The sequence below is a fragment of the Anguilla rostrata genome, chromosome 17, assembly GCF_018555375.3.
Source record: "Anguilla rostrata isolate EN2019 chromosome 17, ASM1855537v3, whole genome shotgun sequence".
Classification (NCBI taxonomy): domain Eukaryota; kingdom Metazoa; phylum Chordata; class Actinopteri; order Anguilliformes; family Anguillidae; genus Anguilla; species Anguilla rostrata.
The window spans coordinates 11409294-11435900 of record NC_057949.1 but is presented as its reverse complement, the minus strand read 5'-3'; the positions used below and the strand labels follow the sequence as shown (position 1 = coordinate 11435900).

The window sequence follows — 26607 nt, the reverse complement described above, 5'->3', positions numbered from 1 at the left end:
TTTTGCATATGCGCCCTTTCCCAAGAATACATTCAGGTTCCATTAAAGTGACAGCTACTGGAATTTTTCGCAGTCACGAGGTTACACCTTCGTTTTATGACTCATGTTGGCTATGTCTCTTTGGGCTGTCTTTTTTTCCCCCGTGACAAGTAACAGCGCTTGTAGCTATGATAAGCAGAACGACAATGCAAAACGCGCTGGCTAAATGAACCGCTAACTGGGAATGGTTGGGTTACGCGCTTCTTACAGTGTCTGTCGGCATAATAACCTCGGAGCGCTTCTGCACGATAACCTTCCGGGACATCGCGCGTTCTGGTCCTCTCTGAACTGCCGACTGCGGTGTTTGTGCCCGTGACGGTGTGTGTGGGATCAGATGAGGAATTGCATTCGTATGTGAGTTTAAGAACAGGAGATCGTTCCCCTCCGGTTTTGTGATTTTGTTCACCCTGCCCAGTGAAACCGTGCTTTGGGTCTCCTCCCGTGCTCAAACTCCCACGCGCGGATAAGATGTCAGGAAACGGGCGCGGGCGATTGGTTCTGCCTCGTTCAGGCCGACGTGAACGACACAGGGGGCGTTTATTTGAGGAATTAAAAGAATTTGTTTTCAGTTAATCCCGGGCATAATGGCTCCCTGGACGCTGTGCTGGGGTAACCAGATGAGCCGGTCGGTCTCCCCCCTGCAGGTTCTGGGGCTGCTGCTGTGGGTTGTCTGCTGGGCAGATGTCTTCTATTCTTTCTGGGAAAGAAACCGAGGGGTTGCCATAGCGCCGGTGTACCTGGTCAGCCCCACCATTCTGGGCATTACAATGGTGAGCCTGCGCCCTGCACTTCTGCAGAGTCACAGCTGCACGCATGCACACACACGCACACTAACATGTGCATACGCACACGCACGCATGCACACACACATGCACACACACACACACACACATAAACAGACATACACGCACACGCGCACACACATGCATACACATACACTCGCATTTGCCATACTCATATACTCATATATAAAATGCACACACAGTAACATCTGAGTTGACTTTACAGATACCATCATGATGTGACAAATGTTGCGAACCCGCCTGTAACATAATCAATATTCTCATTGAAAGATTATTTCTGTGTTCGCGTTTATTTTTGTTGACCTCTGTACCTGTTTGTTTGTGTGTATATATTTCTGTGCGTGCGTGTGTGTGTGCGTGCGTGTGTACGCGTACATGTGTATGTGTGTGTTTATCTTTGCGTGCACGTGTGTGTGTGTGTGTGTATGTGTGTGTGTGTGTGTGCGTGTATGTGTGTGTGTGTGTTTATCTTTGCGTGCACGTGTGTGTGTGTGTGCGTGTGCGTGTAGCTGCTGGCGGGGGGGCTGGTGCAGTACGAGCGGATGAAAGGAGTGCAGTCCTCGGGCGTGATGCTGATCTTCTGGCTGCTGGCTGTGCTGTGCGCCACCGTGGCCTTCCGCTCCAAGATCCTGCAGGCGCTCGGCCAGGTGAGAACGCACGGGCTCCCGCGGGCCCTGCTGCCCTGGGCCTGGGCTCTGCTGCCCTGGGCTCTGCTGCCCTGGGCCTGCTGCACTGGGCCTGGGTTCTGCTGTCCTGGGCTCTGCTGCCCTGGGCCTGCTGCCCTGGGCCTGCTGCCCTGGGCTCTGCTGCCCTGGGCCTGGGCTCTGCTGCCCTGGGCTCTGCTGCCCTGGGCCTGGGTTCTGCTGCCCTGGGCCCTGCTGCCCTGGGCCTGGGCTCTGCTGCCCTGGGCTCTGCTGCCCTGGGCCTGGGTTCTGCTGCCCTGGGCCCTGCTGCCCTGGGCCTGGGTTCTGCTGCCCTGGGCTCTGCTGCCCCGGGCCTACTGCCTTGGGCTCTGCTGCCCTGGGCCTGCTGCCCTGGGCTCTGCTGCCCTGGGCCTGGTGCCTGTACGGTCGCAGGTGTGTTCTGCTAGTGTAATGCAATGCTAGTGTAATGTATGTTGGTGTGGGATCCAGTGGGCGGGGCCAAGCAGTGTTGGTACAACCAGTGGGGTACAATGTGTTACATGCAGTTGTGCTGCAGTGCTTTGCTGGTGCGATCACAGACAAACGGTCTAGTCTCATTCCCCCCCCCCCCCCCATCCCTCTCTATCTCTCTGTCTCTCTCTCTCTTAGCCGTCCAGCGTGGATGTGTTCCGCTGCACCACCTTCTACATCTACTACGCCCTGCTGCTGCTCTCCTTGGCCCTGTCCTGCCTGTCCGACTCGCCTCCCCTCTTCTCCCAGGTGGTCAAAGACCCGGTGGGTGTCGCCGAACGCGGTGATTGGCAGGCGCAGGTTCCAGGTTGTGCCATCCTGTTCCATGGCCCTGGAGTTGCGGAAGCAATGTAAATCGTGCACTAAAGAACAGCTTCACCCTGGGGAATTGGAAAAGTTAGCATTTTGCTGGCAAGCACGCGGTGTTTCTTCTCTTGTTGCCTTTTTTTTGTTTTTAAACCAAGGAAACTGAGAGCATTGGCTGTGTGTTACAGCAGGGCTGTGACACAGTGAGCTGTGTGTTATAGCAGGGCTGTGACACAGTGAGCTGTGTGTTATAGCAGGGCTGTGACACAGTGAGCTGTGTGTTATAGCAGTGCTGTGACACAGTGAGCTGTGTGTTATACCGGTGCTGTGACACAGTGAGTTGTGTGTTATAGCAGTGCTGTGACACAGTGAGCTGTGTGTTATAGCAGTGACACAGTGAGCTGTGTGTTATAGCGGTGCTGTGACACAGTGAGCTGTGTGTTACAGCAGTGCTGTGACACAGTGAGCTGTGTGTTATAGCGGTGCTGTGACACAGTGAGCTGTGTGTTATACCAGTGCTGTGACACAGTGAGCTGTGTGTTATAGCAGGGCTGTGACACAGTGAGCTGTGTGTTATAGCGGTGCTGTGACACAGTGAGCTGTGTGTTATAGCGGTGCTGTGACACAGTGAGCTGTGTGTTATACCAGTGCTGTGACACAGTGAGCTGTGTGTTATACCAGTGCAGTGACACAGTGAGCTGTGTGTTATAGCGGTGCTGTGACACAGTGAGCTGTGTGTTATAGCAGGGCTGTGACACAGTGAGCTGTGTGTTATAGCAGTGCTGTGACACAGTGAGCTGTGTGTTATAGCAGTGCTGTGACACAGTGAGCTGTGTGTTATACCAGTGCTGTGACACAGTGAGCTGTGTGTTATAGCAGTGCTGTGACACAGTGAGCTGTGTGTTATAGCAGTGCTGTGACACAGTGAGCTGTGTGTTATAGCGGTGCTGTGACACAGTGAGCTGTGTGTTATAGCGGTGCTGTGACACAGTGAGCTGTGTGTTATAGCAGTGCTGTGACACAGTGAGCTGTGTGTTATAGCAGTGCTGTGACACAGTGAGCTGTGTGTTATAGCAGTGCTGTGACACAGTGAGCTGTGTGTTATAGCAGTGCTGTGACACAGTGAGCTGTGTGTTATAGCAGGGCTGTGACACAGTGAGCTGTGTGTTATAGTGCTGTGACACAGTGAGCTGTGTGTTATAGCAGTGCTGTGACACAGTGAGCTGTGTGTTATAGCAGGGCTGTGACACAGTGAGCTGTGTGTTATAGCAGTGCTGTGACACAGTGAGCTGTGTGTTATAGCGGTGCTGTGACACAGTGAGCTGTGTGTTATAGCAGTGCTGTGACACAGTGAGCTGTGTGTTATAGCAGTGCTGTGACACAGTGAGCTGTGTGTTATAGCAGGGCTGTGACACAGTGAGCTGTGTGTTATAGCAGGGCTGTGACACAGTGAGCTGTGTGTTATAGCGGTGCTGTGACACAGTGAGCTGTGTGTTATAGCAGTGCTGTGACACAGTGAGCTGTGTTATAGCAGTGCTGTGACACAGTGAGCTGTGTGTTATAGCGGTGCTGTGACACAGTGAGCTGTGTGTTATAGCGGTGCTGTGACACAGTGAGCTGTGTGTTATAGCAGGGCTGTGACACAGTGAGCTGTGTGTTATAGCAGTGCTGTGACACAGTGAGCTGTGTGTTATAGCGGTGCTGTGACACAGTGAGCTGTGTGTTATAGCAGGGCTGTGACACAGTGAGTTGTGTGTTATAGCAGTGCTGTGACACAATGAGCTGTGTGTTATAGCAGTGCTGTGACACAGTGAGCTGTGTGTTATAGCGGTGCTGTGACACAGTGAGCTGTGTGTTATAGCAGTGCTGTGACACAGTGAGCTGTGTGTTATAGCAGTGCTGTGACACAGTGAGCTGTGTGTTATAGTGCTGTGACACAGTGAGCTGTGTGTTATAGCAGTGCTGTGACACAGTGACTGTGTGTTATAGCAGTGCTTGACACAGTGACTGTGTGTTATAGCGTGCTTGACACAGTGAGCTGTGTGTTATAGCGGTGCTGTGACACAGTGAGCTGTGTGTTATAGCGGTGCTGTGACACAGTGAGCTGTGTGTTATAGCGTGCTGTGACACAGTGAGCTGTGTGTTATAGCAGTGCTGTGACACAGTGAGCTGTGTGTTATAGCAGCTGTGCACAGTGAGCTGTGTGTTATAGCGTGCTGTGACACAGTGAGCTGTGTGTTATAGCGGTGCTGTGACACAGTGAGCTGTGTGTTATAGCAGTGCTGTGACACAGTGAGCTGTGTGTGGTGGAAATGCACAGTAGTGAGTGAGTTTTTTACTTGCAGAATCCCTGTCCTGAATTGGGAGCCTCCTTCCTGTCCAAGATTACCTTCTGGTGGATCACAGGGTAGGAACGGATTTCTTATGAGGGCTGGTCCGTGTGTGCGTCTGTGCGTACGTGCGTCCGTCCATCTTCCCATCCGTCTGTGTGTGTGTGCGTGTGTGTGTGTGTGTGTGTGTGTGTGCGCGTGTGTGCGTGTTTGCGTGTGTGCGTGTGTGTGTGTGTATATATGTGATGACGCAGGTGCAATTCTCTGTCTCTGTAGCCTGATGGTGCATGGGTACCGGCGCCCCCTGGAGGAGAGTGATCTGTGGTCTCTCAACCCAGCCGATCAGTCTCAGGCCATCGTCCCCCAGCTAGTGCGCTCCTGGCACCAGGAGTGCAGCAAGGCTAAGAGGTCAGAGGTCACGGGTCTTATTTTAGTAGGCCCAATGCAGTTTGAGCGATGATGTGTTTCACAGTCTGTTAAAGGCAGTGAAGCATTCACTTTGGTCCATCATGGAAAAAAGGAGATTAAATCTATCAACACATTTTACTGTTATTTGTATCTATTGCAGCAACTGCCAGCTGATTTTTATTTTCTTATATTTTATTTATTTTTGAAATTTCAAATGCTTACTGTTCCTACAGTCGCTCATGTTATTTCAGTTGTTTTGCGCATGAGTTCTGTTAAATAAATGAATTAATGTTTTTTTAAAACACTGCCACTGCCTTTTTTCAATTTTCAACAACTTCACCATGACTGCTCCATGACTTTAGCCAATATTTTCTGTGACAAACACCTAGCCTTAATTTTATATATTATTAGGTATGTAGTATATATGATATGTTTTGCACCCTGGGGTGGTGTTAAACAATGTTTTTATGGTGTATAGGCTATTATAGTTGGCTATAAAAACGGAAGCAATAGACATGTGACTCTTCAGTCATGTGACTCCTCCCCTCCGCCGTGCGCCCCAGGCTGTCCGAGACGAGCGCGTACTTCCCGAGGAGGCCGCCGGCGGGCGGGGCCCAGGGCGAGCGGCCTGCGGAGGAGGCGGAGGTGCTGCTGGTGAAGACGGCGCAGAAGGGCCGCGAACCCTCCCTCCTGCTGGCGCTGTGCCGCTCCTTCGGGCCCTACTTTCTGATCAGCTCCTTCTACAAGATTATCCACGACCTGCTGATGTTCATGGGGCCCGAAATCCTCAGGTAGGGGCGCATACGTACTGTACATGCATTATCAGGTGAACACACATACAAACATACACACAGACTGCCATAACTCATGTCTACTGACATGTTGGTTTTCAAAAAGAATGAAAGGCTTTAGCATTACTGGCCTGTACCATCATGTTTGATAGGACAGTTTTTTTAAAGAGTAAGTCATTTCAGCTGAGGTTGTGATTTGTTACAATTTACAGTAAGAGTGGTGGGGCAGTGAATTCTGGGACTTTGAGTTTTCACTTGTAGGTTCCAGATCTGGTCTCAGTAATAGAAGCAAGTGGCCGGTAACGGATAAGCTGACAGTCACGGCAGGTTGAGTGTGGCGGTGCTGTGAGTGCCTGCGGTGGCCGTTCGCTCTGTGAAGCGTGTTCGATGTGTCTCTGCGCTGCGACAGGCTGCTGATTCAGTTTGTGAACGACTCGAGCGCCCCCTCCTGGCGGGGGTATTTCTACACCGCCCTGCTGTTTGCGTGCACCTGCGTGCAGACGCTCATCCTGCAGAAGTACTTCCACGTCTGCTTCGTCACCGGCATGCGGCTGCGCTCCGCCATCGTGGGCGCCGTGTACAGGAAGGTGAGCCCCGGTCGCCTGGCGACTCGTTGCCCCGGACGCCATTGTGATGTCATAACCCCTGTGTGATGCGATCGGGATCTAATGGGGCCAGTTCAGTCCCGATAGGCCAGGCCAGACCAGACCAGAGCAGACTGGAACGTTTTCCTGAAAATGTTTATGTTAAAAAAAAATTCAAATTTTAAAGACCAGTTCATATTAGTTGGCTCGTTTAAACACTAGGAGTGAAGGGCAGGACCATGTGACAGTCTGGAGGCCAGCAGATTTTCAGTAAATATACAAATCTCCCTGGTGCAGCCAAGTGTTCAGTTCCCAAGCTCTATCACTGCTCTGAGTCTATCTGTGTCAGAGTTCACGCTAATTCTACAATTAATTTTTTTGCCGCAGAATGTCCAGAAGGCTTTAAATTTCCTGCAGTTTTTACCGGTTGAAAACCGGCAATTGTCAGCTTATGCAAACTCTGATCTGTATCTGTAACCCCCCTCTGCTTTCCCGCTGGCTGAACAAAGTTGAATAATTGGAGCCATATGCGTGGTTGTGTCTGAGCTCTCCGTCTCCCCCTGGTGGCAGGCCCTGGTCATCACCAGCGCCGCTCGGCGCACCTCCACTGTGGGTGAAATCGTGAACCTGATGTCCGTGGACGCCCAGCGCTTCATGGACCTCATCACCTACATCAACATGGTCTGGTCCGCACCGCTGCAGGTGGTCCTGGCCCTCTACTTCCTGTGGCAGGTGAGTGCGTCCCCTACTGATCCCGGAACAGCCCTGTTAATTCTCCGCTTTGGTTGTGGGAAGATTCAGGCTTAGGCAGACTGACCCTGGATCAGCTGTGCAGGATTTTGCAGCTGCACATTTTACACACACACACACACACACACACACACCCACCAGGAAATTTTAAAAAGCTATTAATAGTTATTAATTAGCAGCTTCTGTCAGCAAAATCAACATTTTTTAAGGAAAGCTGGAGCCTTTTGTTCTCAGACTTGGCAGACGGGTTTTAATTGGGAAGTGAAAGCAGCAGGGAGGTCATTAGAGATGGCTGTAATTCCACCGAAGCTTTTCGTTTCCCTCGGTTGACTTTATTCTGTGTTGCCATGGAGACGCGCCACGCTCGTTCGAAAGCCTTAATTCCCCTGAGATGGGGAATCTGCGGTATGACCGTTGCCGTGGTGGTTCGGGGGCAATCTGCAAGCTGCTGACTTAGCGGTGGCGTTTCCAGGGAGACCTCAGGGTGAATAAGCGGCAGCCTCGATGCCTGCTGAGCTGCTTTTAACCTTTCGTCTCTGGCGCTGTATCACAAGCTTCTCATCGGGAGAAATTGCTTTGACTCTGTATCCACCAGACCCTTTACAGTACATTTATCTGGCAGATGCTTTTATCCAGACATCCGACATGCAAGTGCATAACGCAGGTCATTGGTCATCGGAGCAAACTCAGAACGCAGGTGTATTTGACAAGGACAGGTTCAAAAGCTGTGTCACAGCGCCCCCTCTTGGCGCCTGTTTGCCAGGCCTCCTCAGGACAGAGCAATGTACTGAGCCCCCTGGTACAGTGTATTTAAACTGCTGTGGACTGGGATGAATATGCAGGACATGTACATAAAAGTGTGTTATATGAATATGTGTAGATGTAGCGATGTGCGCGTATGTGGTCATGTACACATGTAGGTTATATACATGTGTGAAAGTAGTGGGCGGTGTTCTTTCTGTGCAGACTCTGGGCCCCGCCGTGCTGGCCGGTGTGGCTGTCATGGTCCTGATGTTCCCAATCAACGCCTTCATCGCCATGAAGAACAAAACCTTCCAGGTGAGGGCGCTGTTCAGTGTGTGTGTTCGCCGCACACTTGTGCGTGTGTGTATATCTGTTTCTGGGACTGTGGCAGGGCGGCGCGTGGTGTTGACGCTGAGCCGCGTTTGCGCTGGTTCCTGCTCAGGTGGCCCAGATGAAGAGCAAGGACAACCGGATCAAGCTGATGAACGAGCTTCTGAACGGGATCAAGGTCCTGAAGCTGTACGCCTGGGAGCTGGCCTTCAAGGACAAGGTGTCGGAGATCCGCGAGAGCGAGCTGCGCGTGCTCAAGAAGAGCGCCTTCCTGGCCGCCATGGCCACCTTCACCTGGGTCTGCGCCCCCTTCCTGGTGAGAGGATGTGTGCACGCACGCTAACGAAATACAAAACGCGCATACGCTACATGCTCTATACTCGCACACTGCACATTCACACCTCTAAATGCACAGATGCACACAGATAGTTCACACGGTCTCTCTCTCTCACACGCATGTGCACACACACACACACACGCATGCACACCCGCACACACACGCACACGCACACTCACTCACACACACGCACGCTCAGCTGTAATAATTACGTTTGAAATGGCGATGTTCTCCTTCAGACAGGCTCACAGTTCACTGCTCTTCCCCCTGCAGGTGGCGCTGTCCACGTTTGGGGTGTACGTGCTGATAGACGAGCAGAACGTTCTGGACGCTCAGAAGGCCTTTGTGTCTCTGGCTCTCTTCAACCTGCTGCGCTTCCCGCTCAACATGCTTCCCATGGTCATCAGCAGCATGGTGGAGGTCAGTGCCACGCCCTGCCCCAGCCCCGCCCCTTCCTGCCTCGCACTGAACTTCCTGCTCACCCCTACCCCACCTTTCCCAACCCTCCTGCCACAGCCATGCTCTGATTCCTGTATCTGTGCTGTACTTCCTGTAGCCATGCTGTACTTCCTGTAGCTGTGCTGTACTGCTGTATGCACTCTGTACTTCCTGTAGCCATGCTGTACTTCCTGTAGCTGTGCTGTACTCCTGTATGCACTCTGTACTTCCTGTAGCCATGCTGTACTTCCTGTAGCTGTGCCGTACTGCTGTATGCACTCTGTACTTCCTGTAGCCATGCTGTACTTCCTGTAGCTGTGCTGTACTGCTGTATGCACTCTGTACTTCCTGTAGCTGTGCTGTACTGCTGTATGCACTCTGTACTTCCTGTAGCCATGCTATACTTCCTGTGTTTCTGAAGGCTAGCGTTTCCCTGAAGCGGTTGCGGGTGTTCCTGTCTCATGAAGAGCTGGAGGACAGTGTGGACAACACGGCCATCACTTCCTGTGAGACTCAGCTTTCGTCTGACTTTAGCGTGTATGTGTGTCAGTGCATGTGTGTGTGTGTGTGTGTGTGTCTGCATGTGTATGTGTGAGCGTGTGTGTTTGTGTCCCTGCGCGATGCGTATCCGCTCTGGGCCCTGAGCTCCAAACTCCTCTTCCTCTCTCAGCCTCCGACAGCGTGGTCATCAGCAACAGCACCTTCAGCTGGTCCAGAACTGACCCTCCCACTCTCAAGAGGTGAGAGCGCATTATTATCCTCAGCGTTATTATTGTAGTTAATAATATTATTATGATTAAAGTTGTTGACTGAAAGTGGAGAGAGGAAATGTAGACTTAAAATGAATGTTTATTGATTTTTAGAGGCGGTAACTTGACAGCCGATATCACTGTTTGTTTGGAGTTTCGAGCTTTTGTGCCTGAAATCAGAGAATCCACACTTGTAGCGGTTCCCACGTTGCTCCCACGTGCATTTCCGTTACTAAAACACCAAAACACTGCTCTGGTGCTGTTGTGTGTGTGCTGTGAACTTGCGAACGCTATGCTTGCTCAGAACGGGGCACACTGAGTCATAAAATCACAGGAAACTGGTGCTTGCTTATGGTTCAAATTGGACTTGTTTCTTCAGAAAAGCATACTCATCCAAACCTTAACCCTTCCTGCTCCTGCCACCGTGCCCCGCCCCACCTCTCTGACAGGATCAATGTGCGGATTCCGGAAGGTTCTCTGGTGGCGGTGGTGGGGCACGTGGGCTCGGGGAAATCGTCTCTGCTGTCTGCCCTGCTGGGGGAGATGCACAAACAGGAGGGGTCTGTCTCCATGCGGGTACGCCCCCTAAATGCACCGTACACCCTAGTAACGCCCCCGTTCAAGGCCCTGTACCCCAATAATGCACCCATTCAGGCTTTTCTACCCCAGTAACGCACCCTTACAGGGCCCTGTACCCCAATAATGCACCCTTGCACCCCAGTAAGACTCCTCTACAATAATTTACTGATCTGTTCCTCTAAGCCAGTGGTTCTTAACCTGGGTTCGGTCGAACCCTAGGGGTTCGGTGAGTCGGTCTCAGGGGTTCGGTGGAGCCTCCGCCGCAGAGGTCCACCCCTCAGTCTAGTCTGCATTATTACACTATTTTTTACTAAAGAAGGGTTCGGTGAATGAGCATATGAAACTGGTGGGGTTCGGTGCCTCCAACAAGGTTAAGAACCACTGCTCTAAGCGCTTCATTCTCTGTGTGCTGGTCAGTAATTGATCTGGGACCTGTTCCCGTAAGCGCTTTGTTCTCTGTGTGCTGGTCGGTAACTGACCTGGGATCTGTTGGGCAGGGCTCTGTGGCCTACGTGCCCCAGCAGGCCTGGATCCAGAACGCCAGCCTGCGGGAGAACATCGTGTTCGGGTGCGAGCGGAAGGACAGCTGGTACTGGAAGGTGGTGGAGGCCTGCGCCCTGCTGCCCGACCTGGAGATCCTGCCAGCCGGAGACGCCACCGAGATCGGGGAGAAGGTCAGAGCGCGGCCCGGGCGCTAGCGAGCCGCCGCTAACGAGATGCTAACGAACTCTGGCGAGATGCTAACGAGCTCTGGTGAGACGCTGTGCTCATCCTCCTCCTCCTCCTGCTCCTCAGGGCGTGAACCTGTCCGGCGGGCAGAAGCAGCGGGTGAGCCTGGCGCGGGCGGTGTACTGCGACCGCGCCGTGTACCTGCTGGACGACCCGCTGTCCGCCGTGGACGCCCACGTGGGGAAGCACATCTTCGAGAAGGTGGTGGGCCCCCAGGGGCTGCTGCAGGGCAAGGTGAGCGCCGCTCTGTTTTAGCGTGAGGAGAGGCAGACCGTGACTTCACAGCCATGGCAGCCATTCAGAATGGATCCCTAACATGGGGCTGCACATTGGTGGCTGTGGTGGGATCATAGCTGTGGTTTAACCGGGTCTGGTAAAATAACATCAGGTGCCCAAATATATTTAAAGTAATTAAAAAAGATTTTTTTTAAATCTGCTGTGGGAACGTCCACATATTCCAGCACATTTTGTAGATAAACTCTCCATGCACAAACATGCACTCTTTAGTTAGTGTACCCTCTGCATAGAATGCTGTGTGTCCAGTCTGTAATGTAAACTCTGTGTTGTATGCACAGGCGTGTGTCCAGTCTGTAATGTAAACTCTGTGTTGCTTGCGCAGACGCGTATCCTGGTGACCCACGGCCTCAGCTTCCTGCCCCAGGCCGATCTGATCCTGGTGATGGTGGACGGGGAGATCACGGAGATGGGCTCGCACGCCGAGCTGATGGCGCGGCAGGGGGCCTTCGCCGAATTCCTCCAGACCTACGCCAGCGCCGAGCAGGGGGAGGAGGAAACTGGTGAGAGCCAGAACTGAGGCCCCCATCCTTCCCTCTTACATTCTGCATTTACATCTTATATCATAACCTGGGGAGAGTAGGGCCAGACCACTGGCTTTTCTACCTTTACCTGAAATTTTCCAGTGGGGAATATTCATTTTCCAGTCAAGCAAGCTAGAAGACCTCTACCTAAGTACTGCGTTGTAGTTAGTTGCCTTTATCTGGGTCTCTCCGAATCAGATGGGCTTTGTCCAAATCAGACCCCTATCTTCCATGTCCTGTGTACTGTATACTAGCATACTATGTGCTGTGTCCTTGGACTGCATTCCAAAACCACATATGAGATTACTTCCTTTGAGTCAACTCTATGCAACTCTTAGCTGTCTCAGCTTTTCTTTCTTTGTTAGCCTTGAGAGATATATGGCTGTAGGTCGTATGATTAATGAGTTAGTAATAAGTGGACAAATGGGTGAAAGAGATGAACGAAAGAGAGGACCCCCCTTCCTGTTGTCTTCATTTACTGGTCAATGGCATAGTTTGCTAATATGGCTAATGGAATGGGCCACTTAAACCATTCAGCTCCCAATACAGCTGCATGCCCAAAGGTTGCCGGGCCAACCTCTTCATCTGTCCAACAGCTGTGTTAGACACACTCAGGAGCGATTTCATTTCCACAGGCATACTCTGTCTTTCTCACACACACACACACACACACACACACACACACACACTTTCCTTCTTTCATGCATGCTCAATCACACACACACACACACGATTTGGAAATATTCCAGATTTTTTCTTCTATACAGCCTCATTCATAATTGAAATCCCTTTCACTGCTTCCAGATCAAATGACCTCCCGATGAACCCATAGCATTCACAAACTAAGCCTTTAAGTGCCTTGCTTTGTCTGTGTTCATGTCTTTTATCCCTCTGCCCTCTGCACAGAAACATATTGTCTGTGTTGCCAGATTGGGCGGATTCCTGCCTGATTGGGCTGTTCTTATGTTATTGGGTAGGGAAAAATGTGTTGTGTGGCTTTTTTTTTTGTTATGTTGGGCAGTTTTTATTTTGGCTAATCATTCACATTCATTGGTGCTAGTTCCTCCAATGCGCCTGAAGCCTTTCAGTTTGTGGCTGCATTTGTTTGCATAAAGTTGTTGGCTATCTTACAACTTTACTGTTATATTGACCTTTTATCGCGTGACACTGAGCACGGAAAAGATGGAGGCCTATTACCGAATGCAAAACCCAGGCGTCGTTCACTGCCGTGTCTGTGGTTTAGGCTGCAAAGTCGCAGGTTAACTTTGCCTTGAGTTCGGACCGTTTCGGAGAGTGGGCTAACGTGCTAATGGCTCTGAAGCGGCCCTTTGTCTGAGCCGGACTGAAGCGCTGCCCACGCTGCCGGTAGAGCTCACTGCGTGCGGCGGTGGGCGGAGTCAGGGCGGGATGCGCAGGGGGGCTGACTGACCGGCCTGTTCTTCTGCAGACGTGACCGTAGAGAAGAAGGCCCAGGAGAACGGCGGTCCGGCGGCACTGCTGGGGTGAGTGAGGGGTACGGGGGTTACCTTACAGTCTCTGCAAACACCACCACCTCTGAAGAGACATGTCCCCTCCACAGGAAGAGCCACATTCACAGGGACTGGCCTAGGCAGCTGTTGCTATAGTTATATTATAGTAATGTAATGGTGGAGCACTCATAATGATGTGATTATCTAGTGTGTAGTTTTTTTTATTGAGCTTGATGCTGCAGATGCTAATCCTTGGCTTGCAGGGTGCTCTGACACTACAGACTGAAGTAACTCCTGTGTAGCAGGTCGTGCCTTTTTTTGTGTATACCAAACTGCAGCTACTTGTGTTCGGATACAAAAGTCCTTTACTAGATGGCTGAGTCTTAAGCGTGATATAGGAAACTTAAAAGGTTTTTCGGACCTGAATGCTAATGAAGATGTAGCACCTTGGATACTGTAGTATGAGTTGCTTCCGACATGGGGTGCTTTTTAAAGTCTGTGTCGAGTTCTAATTACTTGGCAAGTGCGCAGCAAATGAAGATGTGATGTAAAATGTAATGGTGAATTTTATATGATATGATTAATGATACGTAATGTTAGATGATGTAATAAGTTGTAATGTAATTTGATGTCATGTAATGTGATGTAATGTGATGTTTACCGGGGTTGTTTCCCCCCCCAGGCCCACCAGCCCAGCCTCTGTACCGGTGGCGAACTCTACCCAGCCAGCCACGAAGGACCGCGAGGGCGTGGCCCTGGGGGCCAAAGAGCAGCAGGCCGGGAGGCTCACGGAGGCAGACAAGGCCAACACAGGCCGGGTAAGAGAGCGCCACGCCCCGCCGTAAGCTCCGCCCCCCTCCGCCTGTCTCTGACCCCGCCCAGCTCTGATCCCGCCCGCTCCTCCGCAGGTGAAGCTGTCGGTGTTCTGGGAGTACATGAAGGCCATCGGCCTGGTGCTGTCCTTCATCAGCGCCTTCCTCTTCTTCAGCCAGCACCTGTCCTCCCTGGCCTCCAACTACTGGCTGAGCCTGTGGACGGACGACCCCGTGGTGAACGGGACGCAGCCCTCCAGCCGAAAACGGCTGGGCGTGTACGGGGCGCTGGGCCTGTCCCAAGGTACGCTGGGCCGGCGCCGCCCCGCCTCCGTCTGGGCTTTCACCCAAACTCCCTCTCGGGAGGGACTCCCAAATCTGCTCTTCTGTGTGTCCTAGTTTGTGACATCATTTATATATTTTTTTTATTGTGTGCTGCAAAAACTGGACTTTGTAATCCCTCTCAAATGTATCTTATAAAATCTCTGTAATTTTAACTTTTAACATTTGAAGAGTTTTGTTCCAAAACGAGATCCACCATTTAAAAAGTGACACTAGCAGCAACAATACCCAGAGGCACCAGCGAGAGTTCTGGGTGATTTAAACAAGTGTAATAATTTCACTGGGAGATTTAAATTAGATTTAAATGAGCGTAATGTGGAACACTTTTCCTGGGTTTTTGTTGTTTTTATATAAAGCATGGAGCGAGAAAGGAGAATCCGCTTGACAAGTGCTTTGCTCATCGGAGTGAGGCCTATAGGTCTCGCATTGAGCCACCCATCTCCAACTCAGACCACACTGTGGTGCGTCTGGTACCAACATACAGGACAAAACTGGAGAGAAGTAAGCCGGTCCATAAAAGTGTCAGCATACGGTCCGATGTAACTAAGGACGCACTCGGAGCCTGTTTTTATTGCACAACATGGGAGGTGTTTCATGACTCCACAACTCTTACGACAGATGACATACATTTTTGTGTGCAGACAGTAATACCAACCAGACCAGTCAGCATATCTAAACACTAAGATGTGTGTCTAAGGTCATTAAGCAGCTGATAAATAGGAGGAAGCCAGCTTTTAACAGTGAGGGTTGTGGTGGACTGGAGCGAGCTGAGGAGGAAATGAAACTCGAGCTGTGGGAAGCAGAAGAGGCCCACCGGCTGAGACTTAAACATGTTTTTAGCTCCGGGAAAGAAAAACAGGAAAGGCATGACCGGAATGACGGAGACAAAGAAACATATTGCTACGGACGATGAATATCAATTTTCAAATGAGCTGAACGCTTACTTTACTAGGTTTGATATTGTGGATATTAGTGAGAAGCGTTTGGATGTTTTAAGCGGTGTCTCAAGATTGAATCCTCTTTATTTTGAACTTCAGACAAGATTTCCCCCCCCAAAATGGATATGTCTTGTTTCGGAACCAAACTCTTAATTTGCTTTCCTTAAATCGTATCCGAAAGGTCCAACAGTCAGATGTATTTAAAATGGCGGTGGTGCAGGTGGCTAGCTGAAGTGGATGGGCTATAAACATGTCATCCCCCTCCCCGGCGCGTGCAGGGCTCTCGGTGTTCTTCTACTCCATTTCGGTGTCGTTCGGCGGCATCCTGGCGTCCCGGTACCTGCACCAGACCATGCTGTACCAGGTCCTGCGGTCGCCCATGGCGTTCTTCGAGCGCACGCCCAGCGGCAACCTGGTCAACCGCTTCGCCAAGGAGATGGACACCATCGACTCGGTCATCCCCAACATCATCAAGATGTTCCTGGGCTCCATGTTCAACGTGCTGGGCTCGTGCGTGATCATCCTGCTGGCCACGCCCCTCGTGGCCGTCATCATCCCGCCCGTCGGCCTGCTCTACTTCTTTGTGCAGGTAGGCCATGGCGAACGAGCTTTTCCGGATGTTTCCGACTATTGGGAAAGGCGGGTGTGCCCTTAGCTGAATCGTCCCCGAAGTGGGACGAGCAGTGGTGAAGGGGGGGTGGGAGCGCCCCCTGGAGCGGGGAGGTCCCGCGGGTAAATACAGAACGTTTTGTGGTCGCAGCGCTTCTACGTGGCGTCGTCGCGGCAGCTGAAGCGGCTGGAGTCGGTGTGCCGCTCGCCGGTGTACTCCCACTTTAACGAGACGCTCCTGGGGACCAGCGTCATCCGCGCCTTCCGCGAGCAGGACCGCTTCATCCGCCAGAACCAGGACCGCGTCGACCGCAACCAGAAGGCCTACTACCCCAGCATTGTGGCCAACAGGTGCCGTCAGAAAGTGTATTTTTATATATTCAGTGCTTTTCCTCTGTTTCTCCCCAATTCGGTTTGGTCAATCATGTATAGATTGCGTGCCCTCTGCCGAAGCATGTGATTTCTATTGGTGCTTCGTTTCACACTGCTGTCGAGAGTCAGGCTCTCGCATACTCGTGCTGGAGGAACGTGCAGGTGCCCTGTTGACCAGCAGGGGTCAGTGGTGTGCTATGAGGTCCCAGCAGACTGAAATGATCCAGCTGGTCTCTTTCAAGGCTAGAGGTGTAGCCCTGCGGCCCTGGGCGTAGATTCTGCTCCACTGGACCGCATTTTAACTGGGCTTTTGTCCTACAGGTGGCTGGCGGTTCGACTGGAGTTCGTGGGGAACTGCATCGTGCTGTTCGCTGCCCTGTTCGCGGTCATGGCCAGAGACAGCCTGAGCGCCGGCCTCATGGGCCTGTCAATCTCCTACGCCCTGCAGGTGAGGCTCCGCCCACAGGGAAATGAAATGCTGGGAGTTAGCCCGAGTTCTTCTGGTCTCCATGGTTACCGCTGCATTAGCTCCTCCCATGGAATAGCAGCTGTCCTCAGTGAGAAATATTGCTCTCCTCAGAGTGGAGCTTTCGTGTGCAGTCCGTGGGGTGGCGTGTTGTGAGAGCCTTTTACCCCAGCTGCCTGTATCACCCCTGGGGAGGGTACGTCCAGACTGTTACACCGGAAGTACAAGGCAGTACATTAAGAACCCATTCAATTTTGCTTCCAGTATAGGTGTATGTGTGGATTTTAGGACAGGTGTTTGCGATATGCAGTCCTGTCTATCATTTAAGATGTCCGTCTTCTCATTGGTCAGATCACCACGTCTCTCAACTGGCTGGTGCGGATGTCGTCCGAGGTGGAGACCAACATCGTCGCCGTGGAGAGGGTGAAGGAGTACGACCACACGGAGAAGGAGGTGAGTGCGTAGAGAGGGGCGTGGCCTCTGCACCATACCGTGACCGGTCGTGGGCGTGGCCCTAACGCGACGCGGATGGTGTCGTGCTCACATCGCAGGCGGAGTGGACGTCGGAACCCTCCACCCTGCCCCCAGGCTGGCCCACCAAGGGGCACATCCACATCCAGAACTTCGGGCTGCGCTACAGAGAAGACCTGGAGCTGGCCATCCGCGACATCTCCGTCACCATCCAGGGCGGGGAGAAGGTGGGCGGAGGACCCAGGGGGATGGGCTCCACGGTCTTTATTTGAACAGATACACTCCAGATATATGGATATACCAGTAAAGAGTCTTTATTTATGGTGTTTACCTGTGCTAAAGGAGCCTCTAGTCTGCCTGATTTGGCACAAGCCACTAATTTTGTAGACCCACTTGATACTCGCCTTCATACTCTTAAGAGTGTTTAGTCCTCTATTGTTGACACTGAAACATTTATAGTTGGAGATGATCAAGGGCAATACTGTGGAAATGATCATCTGTACCATAATGTAGCCCAAGAAACCACCTGACCCCTGGCCCTTGGCCGGTGTGATGCGTTGCAGGTGGGGATTGTGGGACGGACGGGGGCGGGCAAGTCCTCCCTGACTCTGGGCCTGTTCCGCATCATCGAGGCGTCCGAGGGTCAGATCTCCATCGACGGAGTCAACATCGCCGAGCTGGGCCTGCACGAGCTGCGGTCCCGCATCACCATCATCCCCCAGGTAAACTGACCCTGGGTCAGTCACAGGGCCATGCATCACCATCATCCCCCAGGTAAACTGACCCTGGGTCAGTCACAGGGCCATGCATCACCATCATCCCCCAGGTAAACTGACCCTGGGTCAGTCACAGGGCCATGCATCACCATCATCCCCCAGGTAAACTGACCCTGGGTCAGTCACAGGGCCATGCATCACCATCATCCCCCAGGTAAACTGACCCTGGGTCAGTCACAGGGCCATGCATCACCCATCCCCAACTGACCTGGGTCAGTCACAGGCCATGCATCACCATCATCCCCAGGTAAACTGACCTGGGTCATCACACGGTCAGCAGCATCACATCATCCCAGGTAATGACCTGGTCATCCAGGCATGCATCACCATCATCCCCCAGGTAAACTGACCCTGGGTCAGTCACAGGGCCATGCATCACCATCATCCCCCAGGTAAACTGACCCTGGGTCAGTCACACGGTCATGCAGCACCACCATCATCCTCAAGGTAAACTGACCCTGGGTCAGTCACACGGTCATGCAGCATCACCATCATCCCCCAGGTAAACTGACCCTTGGTCAGTCACATGCTCAACAGGACAGTTAAACCAGCATGAGCAGTGATTACCCATGATGCCGTTCGTGTGTATAATGTGTACGAATGTATATAAGTGTGTGATGGTGTATAAGTGTGTATTGGTGTGGTGTCTAATGTGGACTGTGCATGCCTGAGTGTTTATTGAATAGAAAGGGGGCGTGTCCTGACTCTCTCTCTCTCTCCCAGGATCCAGTTTTGTTCTCTGGCTCTCTGAGGATGAACCTTGACCCCTTTGATGCGTACTCCGACGAGGAAGTGTGGAAAGCTCTGGAACTGGCCCATCTGAACAGCTTTGTGTCCAGTCTGCCCAACAAACTGAACCATGAGTGTGCAGAGGGGGGAGAGAACCTCAGGTACTCCTCACCTGCTATACCTACAACCCCATGGAACACAACCTCTCGCTTATAATAAATATAATATTTATATAATATGGCCAATGTGTTTTGATATAAAAACTCCAGAATGTAAGGATTCATTATTCAGAAATGTATTCAGATTTAACATTTCTCTCTCTCTCTCCCTCCCCCTCTTTCCCCCTCTCTCTAGTCTGGGTCAGCGCCAGCTGGTGTGTCTGGCTCGTGCACTGCTGAGGAAGACCAAGGTTCTGGTTCTGGATGAAGCCACGGCCGCCGTGGACCTGGAGACGGATAACCTGATCCAGTCCACCATCCGCAGCCAGTTTGAGGACTGCACCGTGCTGACCATCGCTCACCGACTCAACACCATCATGGACTACACGCGGTGAGCCTCGTGATCACGCTAATGCTCATACACCCGCTCTGCCTCAGTGTAGTATAATGTGTAAGGAACTGGTCTTATATCCTAAAGATCACAGGTTCCATTCCCAGGTAGGACAAGGCTGTTGTACCCTTGAGCAAGGTACTTAACCTGCATTACTTCAGTATATATCCAACTGTATATAAATGGATGCAATGTAAATGCTATGCAAAAAGTTGTGTAAGTCGCTCTGGATAAGAGCGTCTGCTAAAGGCCTGTAATGTAATATTAACATTAAAGGACCCAATGTTCATCATATTCATATTAATGCTATACCTCATATTCATGTTTGTATTTCTGAACCTGCTATGGCTCGTATTCATGATACCCGTGTACATTACTCCTCCCATAACCGTGTTCGTATCCATGTTGCAGCTGAAGAGGTGTTTTTGGGTCAGTAGGGGGCCGCTCTTTTCTCTGGAAAAAATATATAAGTCCAGCGGGCCTGCACCCTGACGGGGGACACCGTGCCATCCTAAGTGCCGTCCTTTGGATGAGACGTTAAACCGAGGTCTCTGTCTCTCTGCGGCCATTAGCAATCCTACGGCACTATCCTCAGTATCCTGGTCAAATTGCCACGAACCGCCTCGATATTTAATGTAATCATCACCCCGCAGATATCCGATTGGCTGCGCAATCAAGGCTTGCTTTGACTCGTGCGAATAAATGATGCATGCGTGTTAATTCTGTGAATGCGCTTGGGAAATCTCACATTCATGTCTATATTCATGTTAGCATTGTGTGCTCTACCTGCCATGTCTCGTCACTGACTCTCTGGCGCCCCCTGCAGGGTGTTGGTGCTGGATAAAGGCAAGATGGCCGAATTCGACTCACCGGCCAGCCTCATCGCCAAAAAAGGAATCTTCTACCGAATGGCCAAAGACTCGGGCCTGGTCTGACCGGGAGCGCGGAGCTCACGAGGAGCCAAAGAGCCCTTTTCCTTTTGCGTTTGGTTCATTTTGAGCTGGCTGTTTATTTTGGGTTCCAGGCACTGCCAGCAGGCTAGCGCTGGATGGGGGAGGTCCCCTCAGCCCTGACCTCAGTCACTCGCTCCCCTCCACCCTTTCACTCCTCAGTTTTTATTTCTGATGCGTTTTCTTTGTCTTTTCTGTTCGTTTTTCGTTTCGAGTGTTTTCTCTCGTCCGACACATTGAAAGTTTATTTATCACCAATGCTGCTATCGTGAGGGGCGTCGCCCTGTCATATTAGAGAGAGTTTTGCCCTCTTGACTTTCGCAACTCCAGACTCTCCTGCCTCTTCCGGAGGTTTGCCCCGCCCATTACAGCGTGACCTTCGACCTCCGAGCTGCGCGACACGGTGCGGGTTCTATGCAATCATCTGTTCTTTCAGACGGACAGACGGACGGACAGACAGGCGGGCGGCTCCCAAGAGGGTCGTAAAGGACAGACTAGGCTGTCTGAGGCCAGAGCTTCCTCGCTGATGAAGCGCCGTGACCTTGGGGTTGAGGTCAAGGTCGCGGCCAGTCACGCGTGAACTCCACACAGCCGTCTCTCCTCACGCATCAAAGCTTTTCTCCCTTCTGTAGCGTGATTTGAATAATTTTCTCAGGTTCGTGGGGGTTGTTTTGCAAGATTTAAGAAAAGCACCTGGATGTTTCCATGGTAGAGGAAGTAGGTTTCCTGCACTGCATTGTAGGAAAGCCCCATCGACTTCCTGTTTTATTGTGTGAATGTGCTTTCTGTTTGACTGACAGCGGACTATCTTTTGCTTTATGCGTTTATTATCTCTGTGTCTGTGGACTCAAAGAAATGACTCATTACAGTCTAGGTCAATTTGTAGTTCACTGCTGTCCTAGAAACAATACATTTTGTTGGAGAGGTGAATTTAGGTAACGCCCTAAATTTTTGCTGCGAGCTGGCAGTTTCTCCATTGTCCTTTCTGAGCTGCTGGACTAAACCACTTCGGCTAAGAGAGGGGGATCCATTTAGGATCAATCTCACAGGAGTTACCTGTCCGTGACCGTGTCTATCCCTCTGTCCAGCACAATCTGAAGTCGGCTTAGAGTGCAGTCTTTCTTTTTTCTGTCTTCTTAAATCTCTTCTTTGACAGCAGAAAGATGTTTGTTTGCTCTGACCTGTTACTCAACATTTAATGGTCAAATAAAGAAAAACGATAATTGTGCTTTTACATATTTATACTATTGTAAATAGGCATATTGTATTTCTTATGCGTACATTTATTAGTTTATATTTTTGAGTGTTTATTTCATACCAGAAAATGTTACAGTTTGATGTGTAGAGGGCGTAATAAATTATTTTGTTACTTTGACTCGGCTCCAAAACAGTAAGTGTGGCTTCAAGTGTCAAGCTATGTGTTCCCAGTACATACTTGCCTGTGATTGGCTCAGACACATCATATGGTTCATACATGTACAAACAGTGACACCAGCCTTTATTACCAAACTCCCATAGGGGCCACTGTAACCAAACTTTTTATATGGTATCCTCGATAGATTTGAAAGATGTTGAATCTTAAGTTTGATGGTTATTTTTATGTAGTGCTTTACCTCCTGATTTTGAACAAATCCAATAGACGCATCTTTAGTGTCTGCGGGATAAATGCCTCCCTCCAGGTGTGTCTGGAATGGAGAGAGTTTTGACAGGAGAGTGTGCTTTGTGAACGAGGATACCGGATGAGTGCAATGGATAAACAAATAAAAAGGCTTTTTTTGATCTCACTTCATTGCATGGCCTGAATTTATTCATTGTTTTCAGCTATCAGTGGTCGCGCTAGTCCATGGAATGCTGCATCTTTAAAACATAGCGGGATATTTCAAACTCTGCATTTTGAAACCATTCATTTGCGTTCTTATAAAAATTATTTTTAGTTTGGCATAATATGCCATCTCCCAATAATAAACACAATAAACATATGTTGTTCATAATTTAATTATTACACTTGTAACAGAAGCAGGATGAAATGGTGAGATTAGCGAGATGAAATAAGCAATAAATAATATGTTTGCTTTCCCATGATTTTTTCCACACAGGCTAATGATATTTTTTTTAAACCCAGGAGCAATTTCTGTTTCAATTTACTCGTGTTGAGCAAGCTAGCTAGAGCATCACACCTCGTTTTTTGACTTTTTCTTCAAATCAAGTGCTTTCTCATTGAATCTGCGTATGCTACTAATGGCTGTGTGAATTTTATGGTCAGTACAATCATCATACAATCAGAACAATGTCAGACACTGAAAAGCCGATTGACTCAAATGAACAGGAGTTATTAGTGGAGCTGCTCAGTGGCCAACAATAGAGGATTGTGGTTGTAATGGGCAGCTCCCAGGTGTGAATGTGTATGAGTGTGAAGCAGGGCGTTCCTGCTCAGCGAACCTACCCTGGGTAAATAAAGGTTAAATAAAATAAATAAAATTATTTTGTTGTGGTTTCTGGGTCATTGTCCATTGTAATATTCAGATAATATCTGCATTTCTAGAACACATAAAGAACAGAGAATCCTGCGTTAACACAATTACTGTGCTCTGCTTTGGATGTTAGTGAAACGTACACGTTCCACGTTTTGCTGGCCTGAATGTAAGGGCTCCATTACAGTGATTTTGGTTTTAGAGACCGTGACTGAGCTTTCCATTCTCAACACATCTGTAAGGTTGCCATATGGCCAGGTAACTGTTTTTTTTTTTCATTAAAGCACACTGGTATATATAAAACATCTTTTTGTATTGTTTAAGACGTCACAGGAACACTTGTAGCCGTCAGCCTACTTTTGTGAGCTGCTGCAGATGAGGCAGCCGATTGGTTGGGTTCTTTTGCCACGCCCCTCACGCCCTGCCTCTTCCTGTTAAAAACAGGCCTAGGTGCGGGCACTGAGCTCACAGGCCACGCAGATACAAAACACCTGAGGTGAACATTGCACATCAAATATGTTTATTGTATATATATTTAAAAAAAAATTAAAACAAAAGAAAAAGACCAAGTTGACATCGAGGAGGGAGGAATGAAAATCATATTTTCAGACTGGTGGATATTTTTTTGAGTGGGGGGGGGGTGGGGTATTGTAAAGGTTTTATTCCCTCGGTCTTTCCTGGTGTTTTGTGTGAAGTGTGTATCATGTGTCACCCGCTCGTATGCCACCCACGCCAGTGTAAACAGTAACGGCTGGGGACGCCGTTCCAAGCGTGCCTCCCAAAACCGCCGGGGTAAACACGCCGGTCGCATTCCTGGAGCCTCGCCCTCGCCGGTCCCGGCCGGGCCACCCCGCCCCGCAGGTCCCCTGAGGTCACGCCGTGGGCGGGGTGAGCGAGTTTAAGGCGAGGCAATGCGGTGACCTCATCCAGTCCCTTTGCTTCCGATGGCCTCTCCCGGCTTCTCTGCTGGTGTCTGTGCCGCGGTCTGATTGGACAGCGACTCAAAGCGCGGCACCTTCCTTTGACAGACCCCTCCTGAGCCTGGATGACGTCACAGCCTTCGTTACATCGTCGGCTTCGGACCTGCTTCCTGCTCCAGGCCACGCCCTCAGGCCAGCCCCGCCTCCCGGCACAGGTGGTAGAAGCGGCCGCGCTGGGCGATGAGCAGTGAGGGAGAGCCTGACTCCACGACGTGACCCCTCTCCATGACGATGACCCTGTGGATCCACACGCGCACGTTAATATATGCACACGCTGCCTACTGCGTATAGTTGTATAACATATAGGAATATGAGGTACAGCAGATATGTTAATGTTAATATGAATCAGGCATACCCATATATTTAAGGAATATAAGGCACATTGGATTTATGAATGACCTTTCCATAGATAGTGGCTTGAAAGGCAAAATACATGTTTTTTTGAGGTAGAGAGTATGAAAATATTACAACAAGGTGTTGCAGGTTTAAATGTAATTATGAATATGAGGCAGAGAGGGTATAGCATTAATATGAATATGAGCTACAGTGGGTCCTTTAATGTTGATATGAGGCAGAGCGGGTGTATGAGCATTAGCGTGATCACGAGGCTCACCGCGTGTAGTCCATGATGGTGTTGAGTCGGTGAGCGATGGTCAGCACAGTGCAGTCCTCAAACTGGCTGCGGATGGTGGACTGGATCAGGTTATCCGTCTCCAGGTCCACGGCGGCCGTGGCTTCATCCAGAACCAGAACCTTGGTCTTCCTCAGCAGTGCACGAGCCAGACACACCAGCTGGCGCTGACCCAGACTGGAGAGAGGGGGAAACAGGGGGAGGGAGAGAGAGAGAGAGAAATGTTAAATCTGAATACATTTCTGAATAATGAATCCTTACATTCTGGAGTTTTTCATATCAAAACACATTGGCCATATTATATAAATATTATATTTATTATAAGCGAGAGGTTGTGTTCCATGGGGTTGTAGGTATAGCAGGTGAGGAGTACCTGAGGTTCTCTCCCCCCTCTGCACACTCATGGTTCAGTTTGTTGGGCAGGCTAGACACAAAGCTGTTCAGATGGGCCAGTTCCAGAGCGTTCCACACTTCCTGGTCGGAGTACGCATCAAAGGGGTCAAGGTTCATCCTCAGAGAGCCAGAGAACAAAACTGGATCCTGGGAGAGAGAGAGAGTCAGTAGACGCCCCTTTTTCCTGTTTACACAAAATACACGGTATAATGTACACACACATATTCTCACATACAGCCTCCACATGCTACACGTTTACATGTACTCTTAACGTTATATATATGACACCTGTGGACTTGCATGCAGACACCTGTGATACCTGTGGAATGATGGTGATGCGGGACCTCAGGTCATGGAGCCCTATTTTGGCAATGTTGACTCCGTCAATGAAAATGTCTCCCTTGGCAGCCTCCAAGATCCGGAAAATTCCGAGGGCCAGAGAAGATTTTCCCGCTCCGGTCCGGCCCACAATCCCAACCTGGAAAAGAGCAGGTGAAACATGTGAAGACAGTACAGAGTCAAATCACAAAAGAAGCCTTTGTCCCAAACATAATGGAGCTCTCTGTATTTTTTTTAAATCATGTAATGACCTTCTCTCTCTCGTGGATGTGCAGAGAAATTCCCTTCAGAGCCCAGTCCAGACCCTTGCGGTACTGCAGGCCATAATCCTGGAACTCTATGGTGCCAGTCTGAGGCCAGGATTCTGGGAGGTTACTGCTCTCTATGGTCCACTCTGCCTGCAAGACCCCACAACAACAGGTCAGAACAACAGTGTGTATGTGTGTATGTAAACGTAACAATGCAATCTTCAAACGGGAGCATGAGGCTTCATGAATACCATAATGGGTGTGTGCTACATTGAGTACTGTCAATCACTGACTAATATTAACTACGCACGAGGCCTCAGAAAAATTATTTTATTAAAATTAAATACATCGATTATGAATTCAAATAGTGTGAAATAAAATGTGCATAAAAAGACAATCATTATATACATCATTATCAGCAAGTTCTAATATGTTTTCCAATTTGTGTGGCTGCCATTCTTAAAGGATGTGATTTGAATGAGAAATGCTGAAAAATTTTAACTTTGGGAATATTTGTGGTTGACTGCAACAAGTACAAGTCCAGTGTGTGGCCCGATCAGGGCAGGTTAACTGGTGCTCATTACGTCCAACTGAGCTTTCATCCAATAAGCTTCCCCTGGGCCTCTGTTTGATAAGCTCCCACAGATACGCCTTTAACCCTTATATGTGCAGGCAGCTGGTATGTGAGTTTTAGGGGGGCAGACGCTCGCCTCTTTTGGGGTGTCGGCGTACTCTTTCACCCTCTCCACTGAGACGATGTTGTTCTCCACATCAGTCCAGGAGCGCACAATCCAACTAAGGATCGCAGTCACCTGGAATACCACACACAGATAATATTGTTAGTATATGAATACAATATGAACTAAATATTATCACTTTAGGTTTATAATTATGCTAGTTAAAAAATAATAATATTTACTGCAGTAGAAATGATTTAATGTGGTGGCAGTGCTAGCAGATTAGCTACAAGTAGAAGACAAAATGGATCATGATAATAAATAAGAATCACCAATTAGCAGCTAACTGTTTATTTTACTGGCTAGCAGCCAGTCTACTAGCTCTGACACAACTTGAAATTGTTTTCACGACAGTATCACACGGAAACAACTTTGAGAAATGAGTAAGATATATAAACACTGCAGCGTGACATCTTTGAAAAGGGATCAGTGGCTT

General features: G+C 50.0%; 2 protein-coding genes across 2 annotated transcripts in view; one reads left to right on the top strand and one right to left on the bottom strand.

Moving 5' to 3' along the window:
- Window positions 1-22156, top strand: part of abcc1 (ATP binding cassette subfamily C member 1 (ABCC1 blood group)) — a 29780-nt gene extending 7624 nt beyond the window's left edge. Inside the window, exons 3-31 of the mRNA XM_064316533.1 lie at window positions 684-809; window positions 1352-1489; window positions 2135-2260; window positions 4648-4709; window positions 4909-5040; window positions 5604-5831; window positions 6241-6418; window positions 6986-7147; window positions 8132-8224; window positions 8352-8555; window positions 8850-8996; window positions 9436-9520; window positions 9685-9754; window positions 10213-10339; window positions 10840-11016; window positions 11138-11305; window positions 11691-11868; window positions 13337-13391; window positions 14041-14176; window positions 14267-14474; window positions 15729-16039; window positions 16211-16410; window positions 16753-16879; window positions 17249-17350; window positions 17449-17595; window positions 17932-18090; window positions 18868-19034; window positions 19228-19422; window positions 20249-22156. Of these exons, the coding sequence (XP_064172603.1) occupies window positions 684-809; window positions 1352-1489; window positions 2135-2260; window positions 4648-4709; window positions 4909-5040; window positions 5604-5831; window positions 6241-6418; window positions 6986-7147; window positions 8132-8224; window positions 8352-8555; window positions 8850-8996; window positions 9436-9520; window positions 9685-9754; window positions 10213-10339; window positions 10840-11016; window positions 11138-11305; window positions 11691-11868; window positions 13337-13391; window positions 14041-14176; window positions 14267-14474; window positions 15729-16039; window positions 16211-16410; window positions 16753-16879; window positions 17249-17350; window positions 17449-17595; window positions 17932-18090; window positions 18868-19034; window positions 19228-19422; window positions 20249-20357 (4317 nt within the window). The 3' untranslated portion in view covers window positions 20358-22156. The remainder of the gene's footprint in view (window positions 1-683; window positions 810-1351; window positions 1490-2134; window positions 2261-4647; window positions 4710-4908; window positions 5041-5603; window positions 5832-6240; window positions 6419-6985; window positions 7148-8131; window positions 8225-8351; window positions 8556-8849; window positions 8997-9435; window positions 9521-9684; window positions 9755-10212; window positions 10340-10839; window positions 11017-11137; window positions 11306-11690; window positions 11869-13336; window positions 13392-14040; window positions 14177-14266; window positions 14475-15728; window positions 16040-16210; window positions 16411-16752; window positions 16880-17248; window positions 17351-17448; window positions 17596-17931; window positions 18091-18867; window positions 19035-19227; window positions 19423-20248) is intronic.
- Window positions 22157-23473: 1317 nt separating this feature from the next.
- LOC135244223 (multidrug resistance-associated protein 1-like) overlaps window positions 23474-26607 on the bottom strand; it is a 28068-nt gene continuing 24934 nt past the window's right edge. Inside the window, exons 26-31 of the mRNA XM_064316532.1 lie at window positions 26145-26246; window positions 25438-25584; window positions 25167-25325; window positions 24828-24994; window positions 24437-24631; window positions 23474-24060 (exon numbers count right to left, since the gene is read on the bottom strand). Coding sequence (XP_064172602.1) covers window positions 23952-24060; window positions 24437-24631; window positions 24828-24994; window positions 25167-25325; window positions 25438-25584; window positions 26145-26246 — 879 coding nt within the window. The 3' untranslated portion in view covers window positions 23474-23951. The remainder of the gene's footprint in view (window positions 24061-24436; window positions 24632-24827; window positions 24995-25166; window positions 25326-25437; window positions 25585-26144; window positions 26247-26607) is intronic.